General features: G+C 40.5%; 1 protein-coding gene across 5 annotated transcripts in view; it reads right to left on the minus strand.

Moving 5' to 3' along the window:
• Nucleotides 1-14,360, minus strand: part of LOC127581468 (vascular endothelial zinc finger 1-like) — a 41,044-nt gene that overhangs the window by 17,841 nt on the left and 8,843 nt on the right. For all 5 annotated transcript variants that reach the window (XM_052035926.1, XM_052035924.1, XM_052035923.1 and 2 more), the window contains exons 2-4: nt 4,908-5,584; nt 3,720-3,783; nt 1,559-1,730 (exon numbers count right to left, since the gene is read on the minus strand). In XM_052035926.1, the coding sequence (XP_051891886.1) occupies nt 1,559-1,730; nt 3,720-3,783; nt 4,908-5,584 (913 nt within the window). The remainder of the gene's footprint in view (nt 1-1,558; nt 1,731-3,719; nt 3,784-4,907; nt 5,585-14,360) is intronic.

Raw genomic sequence — 14,360 nt, forward strand, 5'->3', positions numbered from 1 at the left:
TGCCACCAGCCTTCTCCATACGCTCATTCTTTGGGTGCAGACAAGTGAATATGGGTAGGGCATTGAAAAGAGATGAGCCTTTATCTGATGTTCACATATCTGCACTTCTTACCACAGGGTACTGAATGGGAAACAGCAGCGCGAATCATGGCTGATACTTTTTTCATCTGTTCCCTACTTTTATGCATCTGAAGGGCCTAACAAACATTCCACCCAAAACTAATTACTTCCAGTAATGAGCAGGGGAAAAGACAGTACATCTTTCACCTATATAACTTCAGGAAGAACACTTGTAAACTGGCCCACAATGGGAGCTGCGAACATTCTAATCTCATGAGGGAACAAGATGACACTCCACTTGGAGGAGCAACCTTTGTACAGGATTTTAAGGCTCAATGAATTTATTATACAAGGAAATCAAACAGCAGGTTATTTTTTTGCTTTGGGAGAACTGACTGAAAAAAATTATTTTCTCTTTGTGAAATATTCATCACTTATCTTGAATAATATGGAAAAGGGCACTTTGGTGTGGATTTCTGTAAATTAAAACTTTTAATTGGATTGCAGTTGGATTGACAAGAACATAATTCAAATGGAGCTCAGTCAGGCAATATCAGAGTGCTTCTTCTCAAAAAAAAAGTTACAAATAGTCTGACCAGCAAAATATTTAGGGTTTGAGTAACATCAATGGAACTCCAACCTGGAACTTTCATATGAACACCTAAGCACTCTACTGCTTAAATGTGTAATAAAATTCTCTGGGGATGGGCTGGGAGTTTTTTTTTAAAAAGCATATAACATGCCTTGTTACACTGTAATTAGGTAAGAAGAAAAATACCGCATTGCCACTGTTCAAACTTCCTCTCATTACATTCCAATTTACCAACACCTGACTTAAGGATGACAAGGAACTGGTACAGGGCAGCACCCGATTTATGCCAACAGGTGGCAATGTTAGAAGAAGAATCTTGAATTCCTAAATTACACTTCAAGCACAGTTTAAAAGCACTCAGTTGGCATGATGATCGTTGACTAAAAGTTCTCCAGTTAAAATAGCAACCAATTTTCTCAACACCTACAGTAAAGGCATTTTTTTTTAGTTGATTTCAGAAAAATAAAATATTGGCTAAAGCTTTCCCAGTTTACATTATTATAAGTGAGAGCTTGTAATTTGGGACTAACCGAGAGAATTGTGGTAAGAATACATCTTTTACTATAACACCTTCATCAAGAGGTGCAGAAATCTTTTGTTCAATTCCACAAACTGGGAACAATAACTTTTTAACACTACCTAAGGAATGACTTCTGTAAAATATTTTCATAAAGCCTTTTCCCACATTAATATGAAGACAAAAACGCTGGGAACAACTTGGCCAGTCAAACAGCAGCTGTGGAAAGAGAAACTAGCTAATGTTTCATTGACCTGAAATGTTATCTGGTTTCTTTCCACAGATGAGTTGTTCCAGCATTTCTATTTTTGTTTCAGATTCCAGAACCTGCAGTTGTTTTTTGTTTTTCCTTTTAAAGGTATCTAGGAATTCTACCAAAAATGCCATACCTTTGTTACAGACATTGCAGTTGTGATTTTGATTGTGATTATGCATTTTGATGTGGTTGGAGATGTAAGCTGCACTCAGCAGTTTGCCACAGATGTGGCAGGACACCTTTCCTTCGTGGCGTATCATGTGTGAACGCAGGCGATCTTTGGTGGCAAAAGCTGCATCACATGTCTATGAGGACACAAGACAGTCATTAATGACTTAGTTTGTTTTATTAAATGTATTATACAAGTCATGTTATCAAATTCACTTGACAATGATACCATTAAGTAATTCAATTATTATTTTTGAAATACAATTCTATATATTAAAAACAAAATTTAGATCCAGATCAATATATTCCTGTAGGCATTTGTTAAGTCTTGGCTGATAGAACGTAAAACACAAACCTCTTCTAATTTCACGCTTGCACTTGTCTGCAGGACTAGTTGCTAACCTCAGCTGCACCAGCTTCAGATGAAGCTAAGCAGACGTTGAATAAACAGGAATATTTTTTCTTATTATTAATGAGAGCAACATGATTGGTTACAATGACAGTGACAGAACCCCGGTAGCTGGACCCTGTTGGAAAATGGCAGTTAGCTGAAATGTGAAAGGATATGAAACCCTTGTGTATTTGCTTACATAAAAAAAGGCTCTTATTTCATCGCCATGAGAAGTGTGGTGGAACTGAAAGGTTTTTTTAAAATATAAATATTTTCAACCATGGGTGGAGTTTAATGGTATTAAGGAATTGGTTGTTGAGTGATATTTGATGATCAATACTATTTTCCATTAAAGGGTTCAGTATATTCAGTTTTAGTGTTCAGATGACGTCAGATATAGAACAGTCAAGCAAGTGGCATTTCAGTATATGTACAGGAATGTGGTACTCACCCCCTCACTTCTATTCAATTATGTCACAACTTACCTGTTTGATAACACCACTTGCTCACCTTAGTTCTGATACTTCAACCAACAAATCCCAATTTAGAATCTTTCAGTCGATCTAATCTAAACAATTTTTGTGTGCGTGGGGTATTGGGGGGGGGGGGCATGGCCATTGAAGTTCTAATATTGAGTTAAATAGGAATTCTGATATCACTCCTGATTATACAACCCTAGTTTTAGTCAATCACAGGGATAAATTAACATTTCCGTGTTGGCAAGTAGGGAGAGTTTAGTATTAGGTCCAGGATATCCTAGAATAGAAATATTCTTCACATCAATCATTCACGTGGAGCTCTAACAAAAGGTGCCAAATAGGGTGGAGAAATAAAATAAACAGTAGATATATTCTAATAAGGCACTTGTTTGTAAAGGTTTTGTTTAAAGATCTCTAGTTCTTGGTACTATTCCCTCTAGCACACTTATTTCTCCTTTATCCAATATTGTTTCATGAAGTATATTCACAATTACTCGAATTTCCACAGCCCCACTCACAAAAGAAAACCTTCTCGTCTTTAGAATCAGTGGGAATGTAATTCTCATATTTATCTACCAATTCAAGAAACATTCCCAGTAATCTATTTTCCCTCAATTTCCTGGCACATACTTGCTTAAATCTCAGTTTTTTTTAAATCTTCCTCCATTGCACAGCATTAACTTTGGAGAATCTTGGAATAACAATACTCAGAAAACCCATTGAAAGATGTGCATTTCTATAATACTTATCTCCAAACCATGAGAATGTCAATTGAACACCACAAAGCAAATCAAGCAATTGTGATCCCCAATGAGCAACAGGTGGACACTAGAGCACTTGGCTTGAGACTGGAAGCCCTCAGTCAATATTCCCACTTTACGGTTGTTACATCAGTCTTCCCAAAGAAGGGGAGGGGTGAAGTAAGGGCAGGTTGTGGGGGAGGGGGAGTGGGGAAGAGAAGACAGGAAATGGAGTTGGGCAAAGTTGGGGTGGCAACCCTTCCCCGCATCCCTCAGATGAGCTAGCAAGTAACCCACGGAGTTGCCCTGGTAGCACTTGGCAATGGACCACTTCTTCACCTTCTTCCCATGGGGATCGCAAAGATGTGCAGCAAGAAAATGATAAAATATACTTTGAGTTAAAGAACAGTTTTGGAACTTTTGACAACCTTTTGAAATTGACAATCTTTGAACATTTCTTTATCCATTTGGACAACACCTCTTAACTGGCTTTAAAACAGAAAAATAGGAAGTTACTTGGCATTTGAAGGGTCTCTCTGTGGAATGAACATGTTTGACATGACAGCTCAGATGATCTGGCCTGGAGAGGAAAAAGAAGGCCAGGGATTAGATTTAAACAAAATAAGCACCACATTTACATTTTAAAATTAACTATCAAAAGCTCTATTTGATGATTTTATAAACATATGCACACTCCAAGACAATATCAGCCCTTATTACACAGAAGCTCCAAAGCATCAGCCAGTGGCATTAGCTGATTTTGACTGGGACAGCAGCAGTTGCTTTTATCATCCTCAGTGCCTCTGCACTGTCCACAAACAATTCAAATAGCCGCAGCTTAAGCAGAGTTAAAAATCAAAGGGTTAAACAAAGACAAAGATGTCCAATCATGCACCAGGATGCCTTGTCAACCACATTGAACTTACATTACTTTCTTATTCATGTTTCAACTCATTGACACTAATGTTTATTAAATGTCAGTCGATAAAAAACAGCCTTTGAAACTGATAGGTTCATAAAATTGCATTAGGACAAAGTGATAAATTTCTTGAGTTTCAAACCCTTTTGCATTCTATTTTGAAAACATTTTACATTCAGTTTGTATTTACCAATTTCTTTTAAACAAAAACATTGGAAAGCATACAATATAATTTCCTGATAAAAGCATGAGAGATTGCAGAATGTCACCAAATCTATTTGGCTATTATATAGGGATGCTGGAATGTTATCTGTGAGCGAGTCCCTCAAAAAAAAAGCATGAACTTGCAGCATTTTGCACAGCACTGCTATTGGCAACCAAGACAAAGAAGCTAAATCACCTTCCAAGTGCCCCAATAACCCATTTCACCTGGCCTCACCCTACACCACCTACTCTCCAACTTAAAACCAACTTTTTTTTAAAAATCTTTTTCCCAGTTCCGACAAAGGGTCTCAGACTGGCAAGAGTAACCATTTCTTTCCACAGATGTTGCCTGACCTGCTGATTATACGACACTATGTGCCTATGATGCTGCTGCACTTAAGTTTTTCTTAGTACCTGTGCACACATGTACTTGTGCATATGACAATAAACTTGACTAGACTTTGCCATTTCCAGCACTTTCTCTTTTATGATGGATTTACTGCTTGTACTTCATCTGCAATGATCCCAATTACCACCTCCCCTTCTTTTCCATACCATCCCCTAAACCTTGTAGTTTTTACCTGGAGAATCCCTTTCCACAAAGGCTGCAGATGTAAGGTTTGTTGATGCCCCCTTCGTGTGACCGCACATGATAACTCATGCGATCCTTTCTCTTGAAACGTTGCTGGCAAACTGGACACTCAAACGGCTTTTCGTCCGAGTGCGAAAGTTTGTGCCGGTTGAGGTGGTAAACGTCACGGAATGCTTTGCCACACAGTTCACAGCCATGATTCTTCTTCACTCGCCTGTTTGCATTCTTGCTGGCTGTGACTGCCGAGGTGCTGCTGGTGACAGTGGAGGTGGAGGCGGCAGTCGTAGTCAGCATCCCTGCAACAGTCGACACCAGTGACGCCGTGCCACCCACACCGGGCGCCGATGACATCAGTGAAACCATGGTCGGCACTTTCCTCGGCCGTGAGACCAACTTGATTCCTGTGTGGCATGACTCATGTCGTCGCAGGTGATAACTGTCTCTGAATGCCTTGCTGCAGTAACTGCAGATCACTGGTGTTCTGGTTTTCTCCTTCTTCTCTACGGTCACCGTAGGTTTTGGTGCTTCTTTGGGATCGGGGGTTTTTGGGGCTGCAGGCAACGTGGTCACGGGGACTTGCTCACGTGGCTCATTGACTGAATGCAGTATTGGCAGCAGGTTATTCTGCACATGTTGCTGGTGTTGCTGCTGCGAGACATCAGCTGCCTACAAAACACAAGTGAGAGTCAGCTGAACACTGCTGTACTTCATAACTGCCTCTTTCTGTACAGATGAACTCATCTCAACTGCATCTTGTGAACTTGATACAGTACTTATGTTTAAAGCCTTCCACACTGGCTTCATAGTTACAAACACTTTTGGTTTTCCCTTACCTGCATACCAACTGGTCAGAAGGTTAACTGTAATATGGAGACAAGAGACTGCAGATGCTGTAATCTGGAGCAAAGAACAAACTGCTGGAGGAACTCATCGGGTTAGGCAAAGGGAAAGTCAATGTTTTGGGTCGAGACCCTACTTCAGGACTCCTGATATCCTGATGTAGGGTCTTGACTCGAAACACTGATTATCCCTTTGCCTCCACAGATGCTGACTGACCTGTTGAGTTCCTCCAGCAGTTTGTTTTTTTGTTTCAAGCACCCTGAACTTGTAACAGCAATGGAACACTGGTGAATGTGTCTTTAACCAATGCAACCAAAGTCCAGACAAGTATTTTTACAACACACTCCCAAATGCCACTCTCCAATCTCCAGAATCCTACCCCCCCACCCAAATTCTATTCAGATCCAATCTGTTTTAGTTGACACAATTTAAGACTGTAATATTTTTCAGCTATTATACTGACATTGTTTCAGACCATAATCTTGATGATAATTACAGAGTCTAGACATTTGGACATGATACTGACAGGCGAGAAGCAATAGCACCCAGTGCACCTTTAAAATGATGAATTCTCTGGACAGGGACGATGCTGGCAAGGCCAAGTGTAATGTCAGAGTTAACTGAAAAGCTGGCAGTTGGTCTTCTCCAAGATTAGCTGCAGTCCTTGCAATGAGTGCGATCTCACAGATTACTGACTCAACAGAAACAACGGGTAGCAAAACGCATCAAGGTTAGAACTGTGTGCAGTTTGGGGGTGATAACATTCCCTTGACATTATTACTCAGGAGAATAACAATAGAGTTCAAGGGGTTCAGTGTCTTGGTGTCTGTTGAAGTTATCTTGGCGAGTCACTATAATACATACTGCAGGTCATACATACTATAACCATAGTATGGTAGTGATGGAGTGGGTGGATACAGAGTAACAATCAAGTGTACTGGCGTATCCTGAATGATGTCAAGCAACTTGAAAATGGCCTAATTTTTAACCAATCCAAGCATTTTCCATCATGCCACTGCTTGATCTAGAGCACTTGAAGAGCTAATGGCTTTGGTAACCTCGGACAACCCTGCTATGCCTTTGGTCAACATTACCAAATGGGAATTTAATGGCCTTCCACTTGTTTAAGACCGTCATTAATTAGTATGAATGCTACCAACACTCATCTGCTGCTTTAAGGGTCACTGTGGCAGCTTCATTATCAAAGAATGATACCAACACTCAAAGTCCTATTTCTGGCCTTACCAATAATGAAGCAGCTTAAAAAAAATTAGACTGAGCACACTGTCTGGAGAATTCCTGGGAAACTTCCACAGAACCTTTTTTTTAGCTTCAACGGTGTCAAATGTGACTTGAGCCAGAGGGGTTTCCTTTGTTCCCCAGTCACTCTGAAAAGGGATTCCTTGATGCCCCTTTCTTTTGATGACCACCTTGATGTCAAAGGCAATCATTCTCACTCTTTCAATGACATTCAGATCTTGCATCCACATCCACAAAACCTACCACTTTTTGCAGAAAGTGAATTAAGGATTGATGAGATTATTGTAGTGTAGATGCTACTTGATTAAGTTGTCAATGACATTATCACTTCCATGACGATAGGGTCGTAACCGCCAAGGTAATATTTATCTTAATTGTTGTGGATAGGTCACATCTGGGTTATCTTCATTATTGTTGGGTGGATCCCAATTATTGCTGTACTGAACAGCTTATAGAAATTTAGAATTAGGGTAGGAGGACCTTTCATTCCTTAAGCTTGCTGTCATTCATTATCATAAGTGACCTCACACTTTACATCTGTCTTTGCTCCCTATCCTCAGGCACTCTAGTTAATCTCAGATTGAAAATTATCAACCAGCCCAGCATTTATATTAGTTTGCCAAAGACTATTCTAAACTTCTACCACAATTTTGTAGAAATATTCCTGCTTTCACTTGTTAGAGACCTTATTCAAATTTTTAAACTGTGCCCTTGTTGCTAGCCTTCCCCACCAGTGGAAACAGCTTCTTTCCATAGAATTGTTTTTTCTTAAGATCTTGAAAACTTCTAATCATCACTTCATATTCTTAGTTTCTAGTACACATCCAGCTTGTGTCCAAGTAACATTCTGGCAATCTACCTGCAATCCCTCCAAGCACTCTCCTCAATCAACATGCTTCTCAGGACTGCTGACTATACTTTCTCGACGTGGCTTAGCCAGGGCTTTGTATAGCAATAACATAACTTCTACCTTCCTTGTACTTCAGTCCTCCAAATACCGTGACCAGCATTCACAATCTTTATTTTTAGTAGCAGACCGCTGGTAGATGTGCATAGAATACCACTCCATCCCCCAATGTCTCCATCAAACCTTTACCATCACAAGTTTTTCACCATTTATCCATTTTAGGTCCGAAGTGAATGACCCCATATCTATCTATACTGAAACCCATGTTGGTTTTGCTCATTCATTTAAATCTATTAATATCTTTGTAAAGTTATACTTCCATCCACACTGCTTACAATGTGGCCCATCACTGTGGCACTGTCAAACTTAGATGTGGCTTTCTATCACACGAACCAAGTATAAATATGGTGATTAGTTGCAGCTTCAACACTGATCCTGGCAGGAAACCACAAGTCACATCATGCCAATTTGACCACCAGACCATTAATCCTACTGTCGCCTGCCACTCAGCCAATTTCCTTAACAGGTCAACAGTCTGGCTTCAATTCTACCAGCTTAACTTTAGATAATGGCCTTATACAGGACTTCACCAAATACTTTCTGCAAGTCCATTTGAATGGCATTGATGGACTTTCCTGGTGTACTACTTTCAACATCTCCTTAAAAAAAAGGCACTATTAGATAGGACCCACCCTTCTCTGATGCACTGAAAAGGTATTCAGGTGCTCTGTTCTTGATTACATTCCAAAGCAGCTGCCCACCGGATTTACAGATTAATTGGTACCCTTTTATCACTCTCACCAGCATAAAAATTCTACCAACCTTTTACTCCAGTTCTCCAAGTGTACAATTTTCCAATCTAATGAAATGGTTCCCCAATCGGGTGAACTCTGGAAGGTTATTGGAGCAACTTTAATATTCTCACCTCTCTAAAATCTTGCAATAGAATCATCTATCTGGATGCATCATGCTTATGCTCTGCCCAGGACTGCAAGAAACTGCAGAGAGTTGTGGACGCAGCCCAACACATCATGGAAACCAGCCTCTCCTCCATGGAGTCTATACCTCTCGCTGCCTTGGTGAAGCAGCCAACATAATCAAAGACCCCACCCACCCCAGTCATTCTCTCTTCTCCCCTCTCCCATCAGGCAGAAGATACAGGAGCCTGAGGGCACATACCACCAGGCTCAAGGACAGCTTCTATCCCACTGTGATAAGACTATTGAACGGTTCCCTTTTCCGATGAGATGGACTCTTGACCGCACAACTTACCTTGTTATGACCTTGCACCTTATTGTCTACCTGCACTGCACTTCCTCGGTAGCTGTGACACTTTGCTCTGTATTCTGTTATTGTTTTTACCCTGTACTACCTCAATGCACCGTGTAACGAATTGATCTGTATGAATGGCATGCAAGACAAGTTTTTCACTGTACCTCAGTACAAGTGACAATAATAAACCAATACTAATCTGGTCATGGGGATCACTCATTTGTGCCACTATTTCCTTCTTTACTTCTATTTTTGCTAACATTAATCTTGCCAAGTCCCCGCCAGATACCTCTTGTTGTTTCATATGCTACACTGAATGCATTACATTCGTCATCACTATTAGATAAATATGTTTACTGCTAAATTTAGCAAATATGAATCATTATTAAATTTAATATGGCTTGCCCTACATCTGCTCTGGGATACTTTTTTGTGGAAAACTCTCCTGAATACCAAAGAAATTTATTCGATAAGGGGGTAGCCAGTACAGGTCTTTAGTAAGGACATTAAATCCTTGGCATCTGCTAAATGGCATCCAACCACATATCAATATGAAGTGGAACAAACCATATGACCAATGGGTTGCAACCCATGGTGAAGTTCTTCCTGGAGAATCATCTACACAGAACTTTAAGCTAATGCTTCTCGAAACTTGACCATGAAGTGCAGCATATCCAGTTGTCCACCAGCACCCTCAACTCAACCGAGTACAGCAAGAGACCTTTGCTTTGATTTATTGTATTTAGAGACATTCAGCAAGTTTTGGCTTGTTGCTTATGTTTGGTATTCATGCAGAATTCAATAACTCATTATGATAGGCATGATGTCGCTCCTGCAACATCTTCTGATCAATCCTTCATCCCATTTCAAAGCTGACCCTCTGGTTTGATGATCAATTGGTGGAGGTGGGAGGTAGCGAGGTACAGATTGTAAAATGTTCAGGCTACCACTGATGGCCCACAGACACTCAGCCTTAGGACTACAGGTATACTCTAATGTACTGTGCTGCTGCTGCAGCAAAAAGCTAATCTTCATGGCACCAATCCCGTGTATGTATGCCTATGACAATAAACTTGACTCTACTGGTCTGACTCACTAAGGCACCGGATGCCACAATGTTCCACTGTAATAAGGAGTTTGTCATCACATGGACTGTGCAATGGCTATTCTTATCAAGACTGACACCAACAGATGGATGTTAAATAGGTGGGAATAAAACAAGTGTTGGATCCTTCATCAGTTGGCCCACATGGACTCTGGCACCCAAGTCATTCAGGATACTTTCGTACTACCAGGTGCATTCTCCAGTCCCTTATAAAGAGTACATTGCTTACTTTTGCTTCCCTCATCTCTAGCAAGTCAAATTCAACATGGGGGAATATGATTTGTCAGTTAAGATTTGAGGGACTGGAGAGGATGAGGGGTGACAAGAAAATCAGGAGCTTGCTCGAATTTGTTTGCCCTGAAACCATGAGACTTCAAGGGGTCAAGAAACAATGCCGATGCTGCCAGGATCACTCCTACTTTGCTATGGGTCTCACTGCAGGGAGATTTTAAGGTGCTGCTTCCTCTGTTGCTTGCAGCTTGAGATGCAAGACATTGAGAAGTGATGGCACGGCAGCCATGTAAACATCATGCATAACATAAGAACCCATGACACAACCAATAAGGTGAATATGATGCTACAAGTACAATGTCAAGCTATTGCTTGAACAGCTTAATGAAGGAGAAAAGAGAAAAAGACAAAAGGCAATCTGGTGGGTAGTGAAGAATATGGCTTTAAGAAGCATGGTGTCAATGTACTGACTTGCCTTATCCACATGACTAATGCTGTAGCAGGATACATTAATCTTTTGAGCAGTTACAATCACCAACACTTTAATCTTTCTGACAAAATACAATCAGAATAAAAAAAGCAGCTTTTGTGGAGTAGCTGCACTCAAAGTTACCTCAGGGCATAGGCCAAAAAATAACATTTTCATTAATAATTTAAAAGGGTTCTAAGAGAGTTTACATGGAAGTTCAGTTTCTACAGATGCAGCCAAGTTTGGAACAATATAAGCACCTTTTTATAAAAAGTACATAAAACTATTTTACTTGTACCGCATGAACTTGCCTGACCTCAGTTGTGGTGCTACTTTCCAAGTACTCTTCAGTGCTCGGAAAGATGGGGAGACCGTAACAGCAGCCAGGGCTTTAACTTTCTACCATCCACTACGACAATGTATAATACATCCATCGTGGAATAACTTGGCTCACATTCACTGTCTAGGCTGATACACAGGAGAGTAGTTGTTTCCATGAGATGCAATTGGCTGCTGCAGACACACTTGGAAAAATACCCAGCAACAGTTACTATGTTGAGGAGAGTTGACAAGAAGATTGCAGAGAGAAAAGATCAGTAGATGTTTAAGGTTACTGATTACATCACTACACTCAATCATGCCAAGTGTCATCTGAACCACACAAACAACCAGAGTTTTAAAGCAGGCTCTTCATGAGAATTGCAGCGTGATCATAATAACGGCTGCAATTACATCTGAAAGAAAACATAAGCTATGTTTGTGTACTTGCAAGTCCTGTATGCCCAAGAGCAAACAAGTATCGCTCACCTGTGCCAAAACATTTTATCCATTTCAGGTGCCAGATCAAGGCTCCGAGTCTGGAAAGCTACCTCTGTGCACCACTATCTTGCAATTATGCAATTAATTGATTCCGGTCTCTACATTGGTGAGCTCTGAAAACAACGACCCATTGTTCCATACATGTGCAGATGCCGTATGCTGGCACTGTGAGTGCTTCAACGATCTGAATGCATGGAGAGCAACTGATATTGTGCCAATTTTATCTATCAACATCTTTGCGTCAAAGCAGCACGTTAGCATAGCAAATTGGATCAACACATTCACAAGGCATCAACTGAACTGAAATTCTGACCTTCCACAGGGACTTACTTCTTAAAAAAATCCTTCTGCAATGCAGGTCTTTGAATGAGATGTACATTTTGATTGCACTGCAGGCAGGAAAAGAATGCTCATTTGACCTGAAGAAAAAGCTGCACTTTCTTCTCCCCGTGAATTCAAATTTAAAATGTTATCACTTGTCAGCAGTTAATAGGACAGAGCTTTGGGTACAGGGAACTTGGCAGAGCTGGTGGGTGGGATCTACATTTTCAAACAGCAGCCTTGATGAACCAAAGTGTAATTTACGAATTTCAAATTATCAATGAAAGTTATTTTAGGAAGCATTCCTGAATCAAATCAATTCCAAAATGTACATTAAGTACTGGAAATACTCAAGTCAGACAACTTTGGGTGGGTGGGGGGGGGGGGAGCAGGAAGCAGGGTGGTGTGGAGGACAGATGCTTCATAGCAGTGACCATTTATCAGAAACCTCAAAAGCATTCTGATGAAAAGTCATCGACCTGAAACACTAATTTGATTTCTCTCTGCCCAGATCCTGCTCGGCCTATGGATTATTTCCAGCATCTGCAATGTTTCACTGTTCAATTATGTACACAGTTGAACTGATTCAAAATTAACATTCCAAAAGTTGCTTTCACAAGCTAAGCTGGGAATGCATAGCAACATAGAAGACTGGAGACGTATTATAACTAGTCTCAACTGCAGAGAACACAAAGAGAGGACATGAGTTTAAACTCCATGGGGGAGAAAAAAAAAGCCTTTTTCTTTTGGATTCTTTTTGTACCCATTACTGTGGGAGGTAAGATCCACTCTCCTTCAAGGTAACCTCATGAGTTCTACAAGAAAAACTATGCAAATAAGAAAGGGAAGGGGGAAGAGGGATGATAAACAACACTGAGAATTCTCCAGCTTCATCGTTTGCACTCTCAAAAGGCCACGCCAAGAAACATAAGCTTCATTGCAAATGTCTGAAGTAACACAAGTTCGGACATCACAAGAATGTGAAAAGCAGGCATCAACATTAGAGTCTCAACATCGTGTTGAAATTATGTATGTTTTCGAAGCCTCCCAACAAGTTTTTTGGCATAGGATTCACCTATGCATACAGAACAACAATGACTCACGTAATACTTGATGTGAACATGTGGCCCTCTGATAAACTTTAAGACAGCTGCCATCCTCTCTCACATTGTTACCCAGCTCAGGAGGACTCCCTCACTTGATTATACTTCTGCTTTACCAATCATTGGCAGAACATGTCCAGCCATGACTGTTCCTCTTTGGTCCCCTTTCCATCCTCAAATATGTGCTGCTCCCTTGCAGTCCTGTCCAAAGACACTGCTGATTCCATGCCAGCGACACACAATCTCCATCCTCTTTGATCCCTCCCACATTAGCTGTCAGACACCCATTCTTGAATTAACTACAAATTTTGCTCTTGCACTATACCCTCGAGACCAATCAGCACCTAACCTCAGACCCCATATTGCCTTTTTAAAGTTACTTTGATCAGCTTTATCTTCCACTTCTTCAGCATTGCTCACCTGGCCTGTGTCAGCTCATCTAACATTTGAAAAAGCCATCATTAAGGAGCCTCACCATCCAGGACATGCCCTCTTCTCGCTACTACCATCAGGGAGGAGGTACAGGAGCCTGAATTCACTCAACAATTCAGAAACAGCTTCTTCCTTTCCACTATTAAAATTCAGAGCGGTCCACGAACACAACCTTGTTATTCTTTTTTTTGCACCATTTATTTTGTGATTTATAGTAATTTTGTGTCTTTGCACTGTACTGCTGCCACAAAACAACTAATTTCACATCATATTATACAGTAATAATAAACATGAATTTTAATATTTGCCAACAATAGGTTGGACAATTTCTTTACTCTCCTGGCCAGCTTTTCATCCATTATTCTTATAAACTACACCTCATCCAAAACTCTGCTCTCACTAAACCACATCAAATGACCTCATTCTCTCTTAACTACATTTGGTCGCAGTCTCGCAATTTCTCCATTAGAAATCCTGTGTTCCTGTTATGTCTCCTTGTGGCCTTAAAAGACTTGTCTAAAACTCCAGCTTCAGCCTCTTTTGCACACTTCCTCCTCCTTGTAGTTCTTTGGTCAGTGCTTATGGCTACACAGATCTCATTCACTGGCATTCCCTCCTTAATCCCGTCTCCTGTACCCATCAAAAGGAATAATTTTGAACATGATTTTGGCCATATGTTCTTC

The sequence above is a fragment of the Pristis pectinata genome, chromosome 21 (genome assembly GCF_009764475.1).
Source record: "Pristis pectinata isolate sPriPec2 chromosome 21, sPriPec2.1.pri, whole genome shotgun sequence".
Classification (NCBI taxonomy): Eukaryota; Metazoa; Chordata; class Chondrichthyes; order Rhinopristiformes; family Pristidae; genus Pristis; species Pristis pectinata.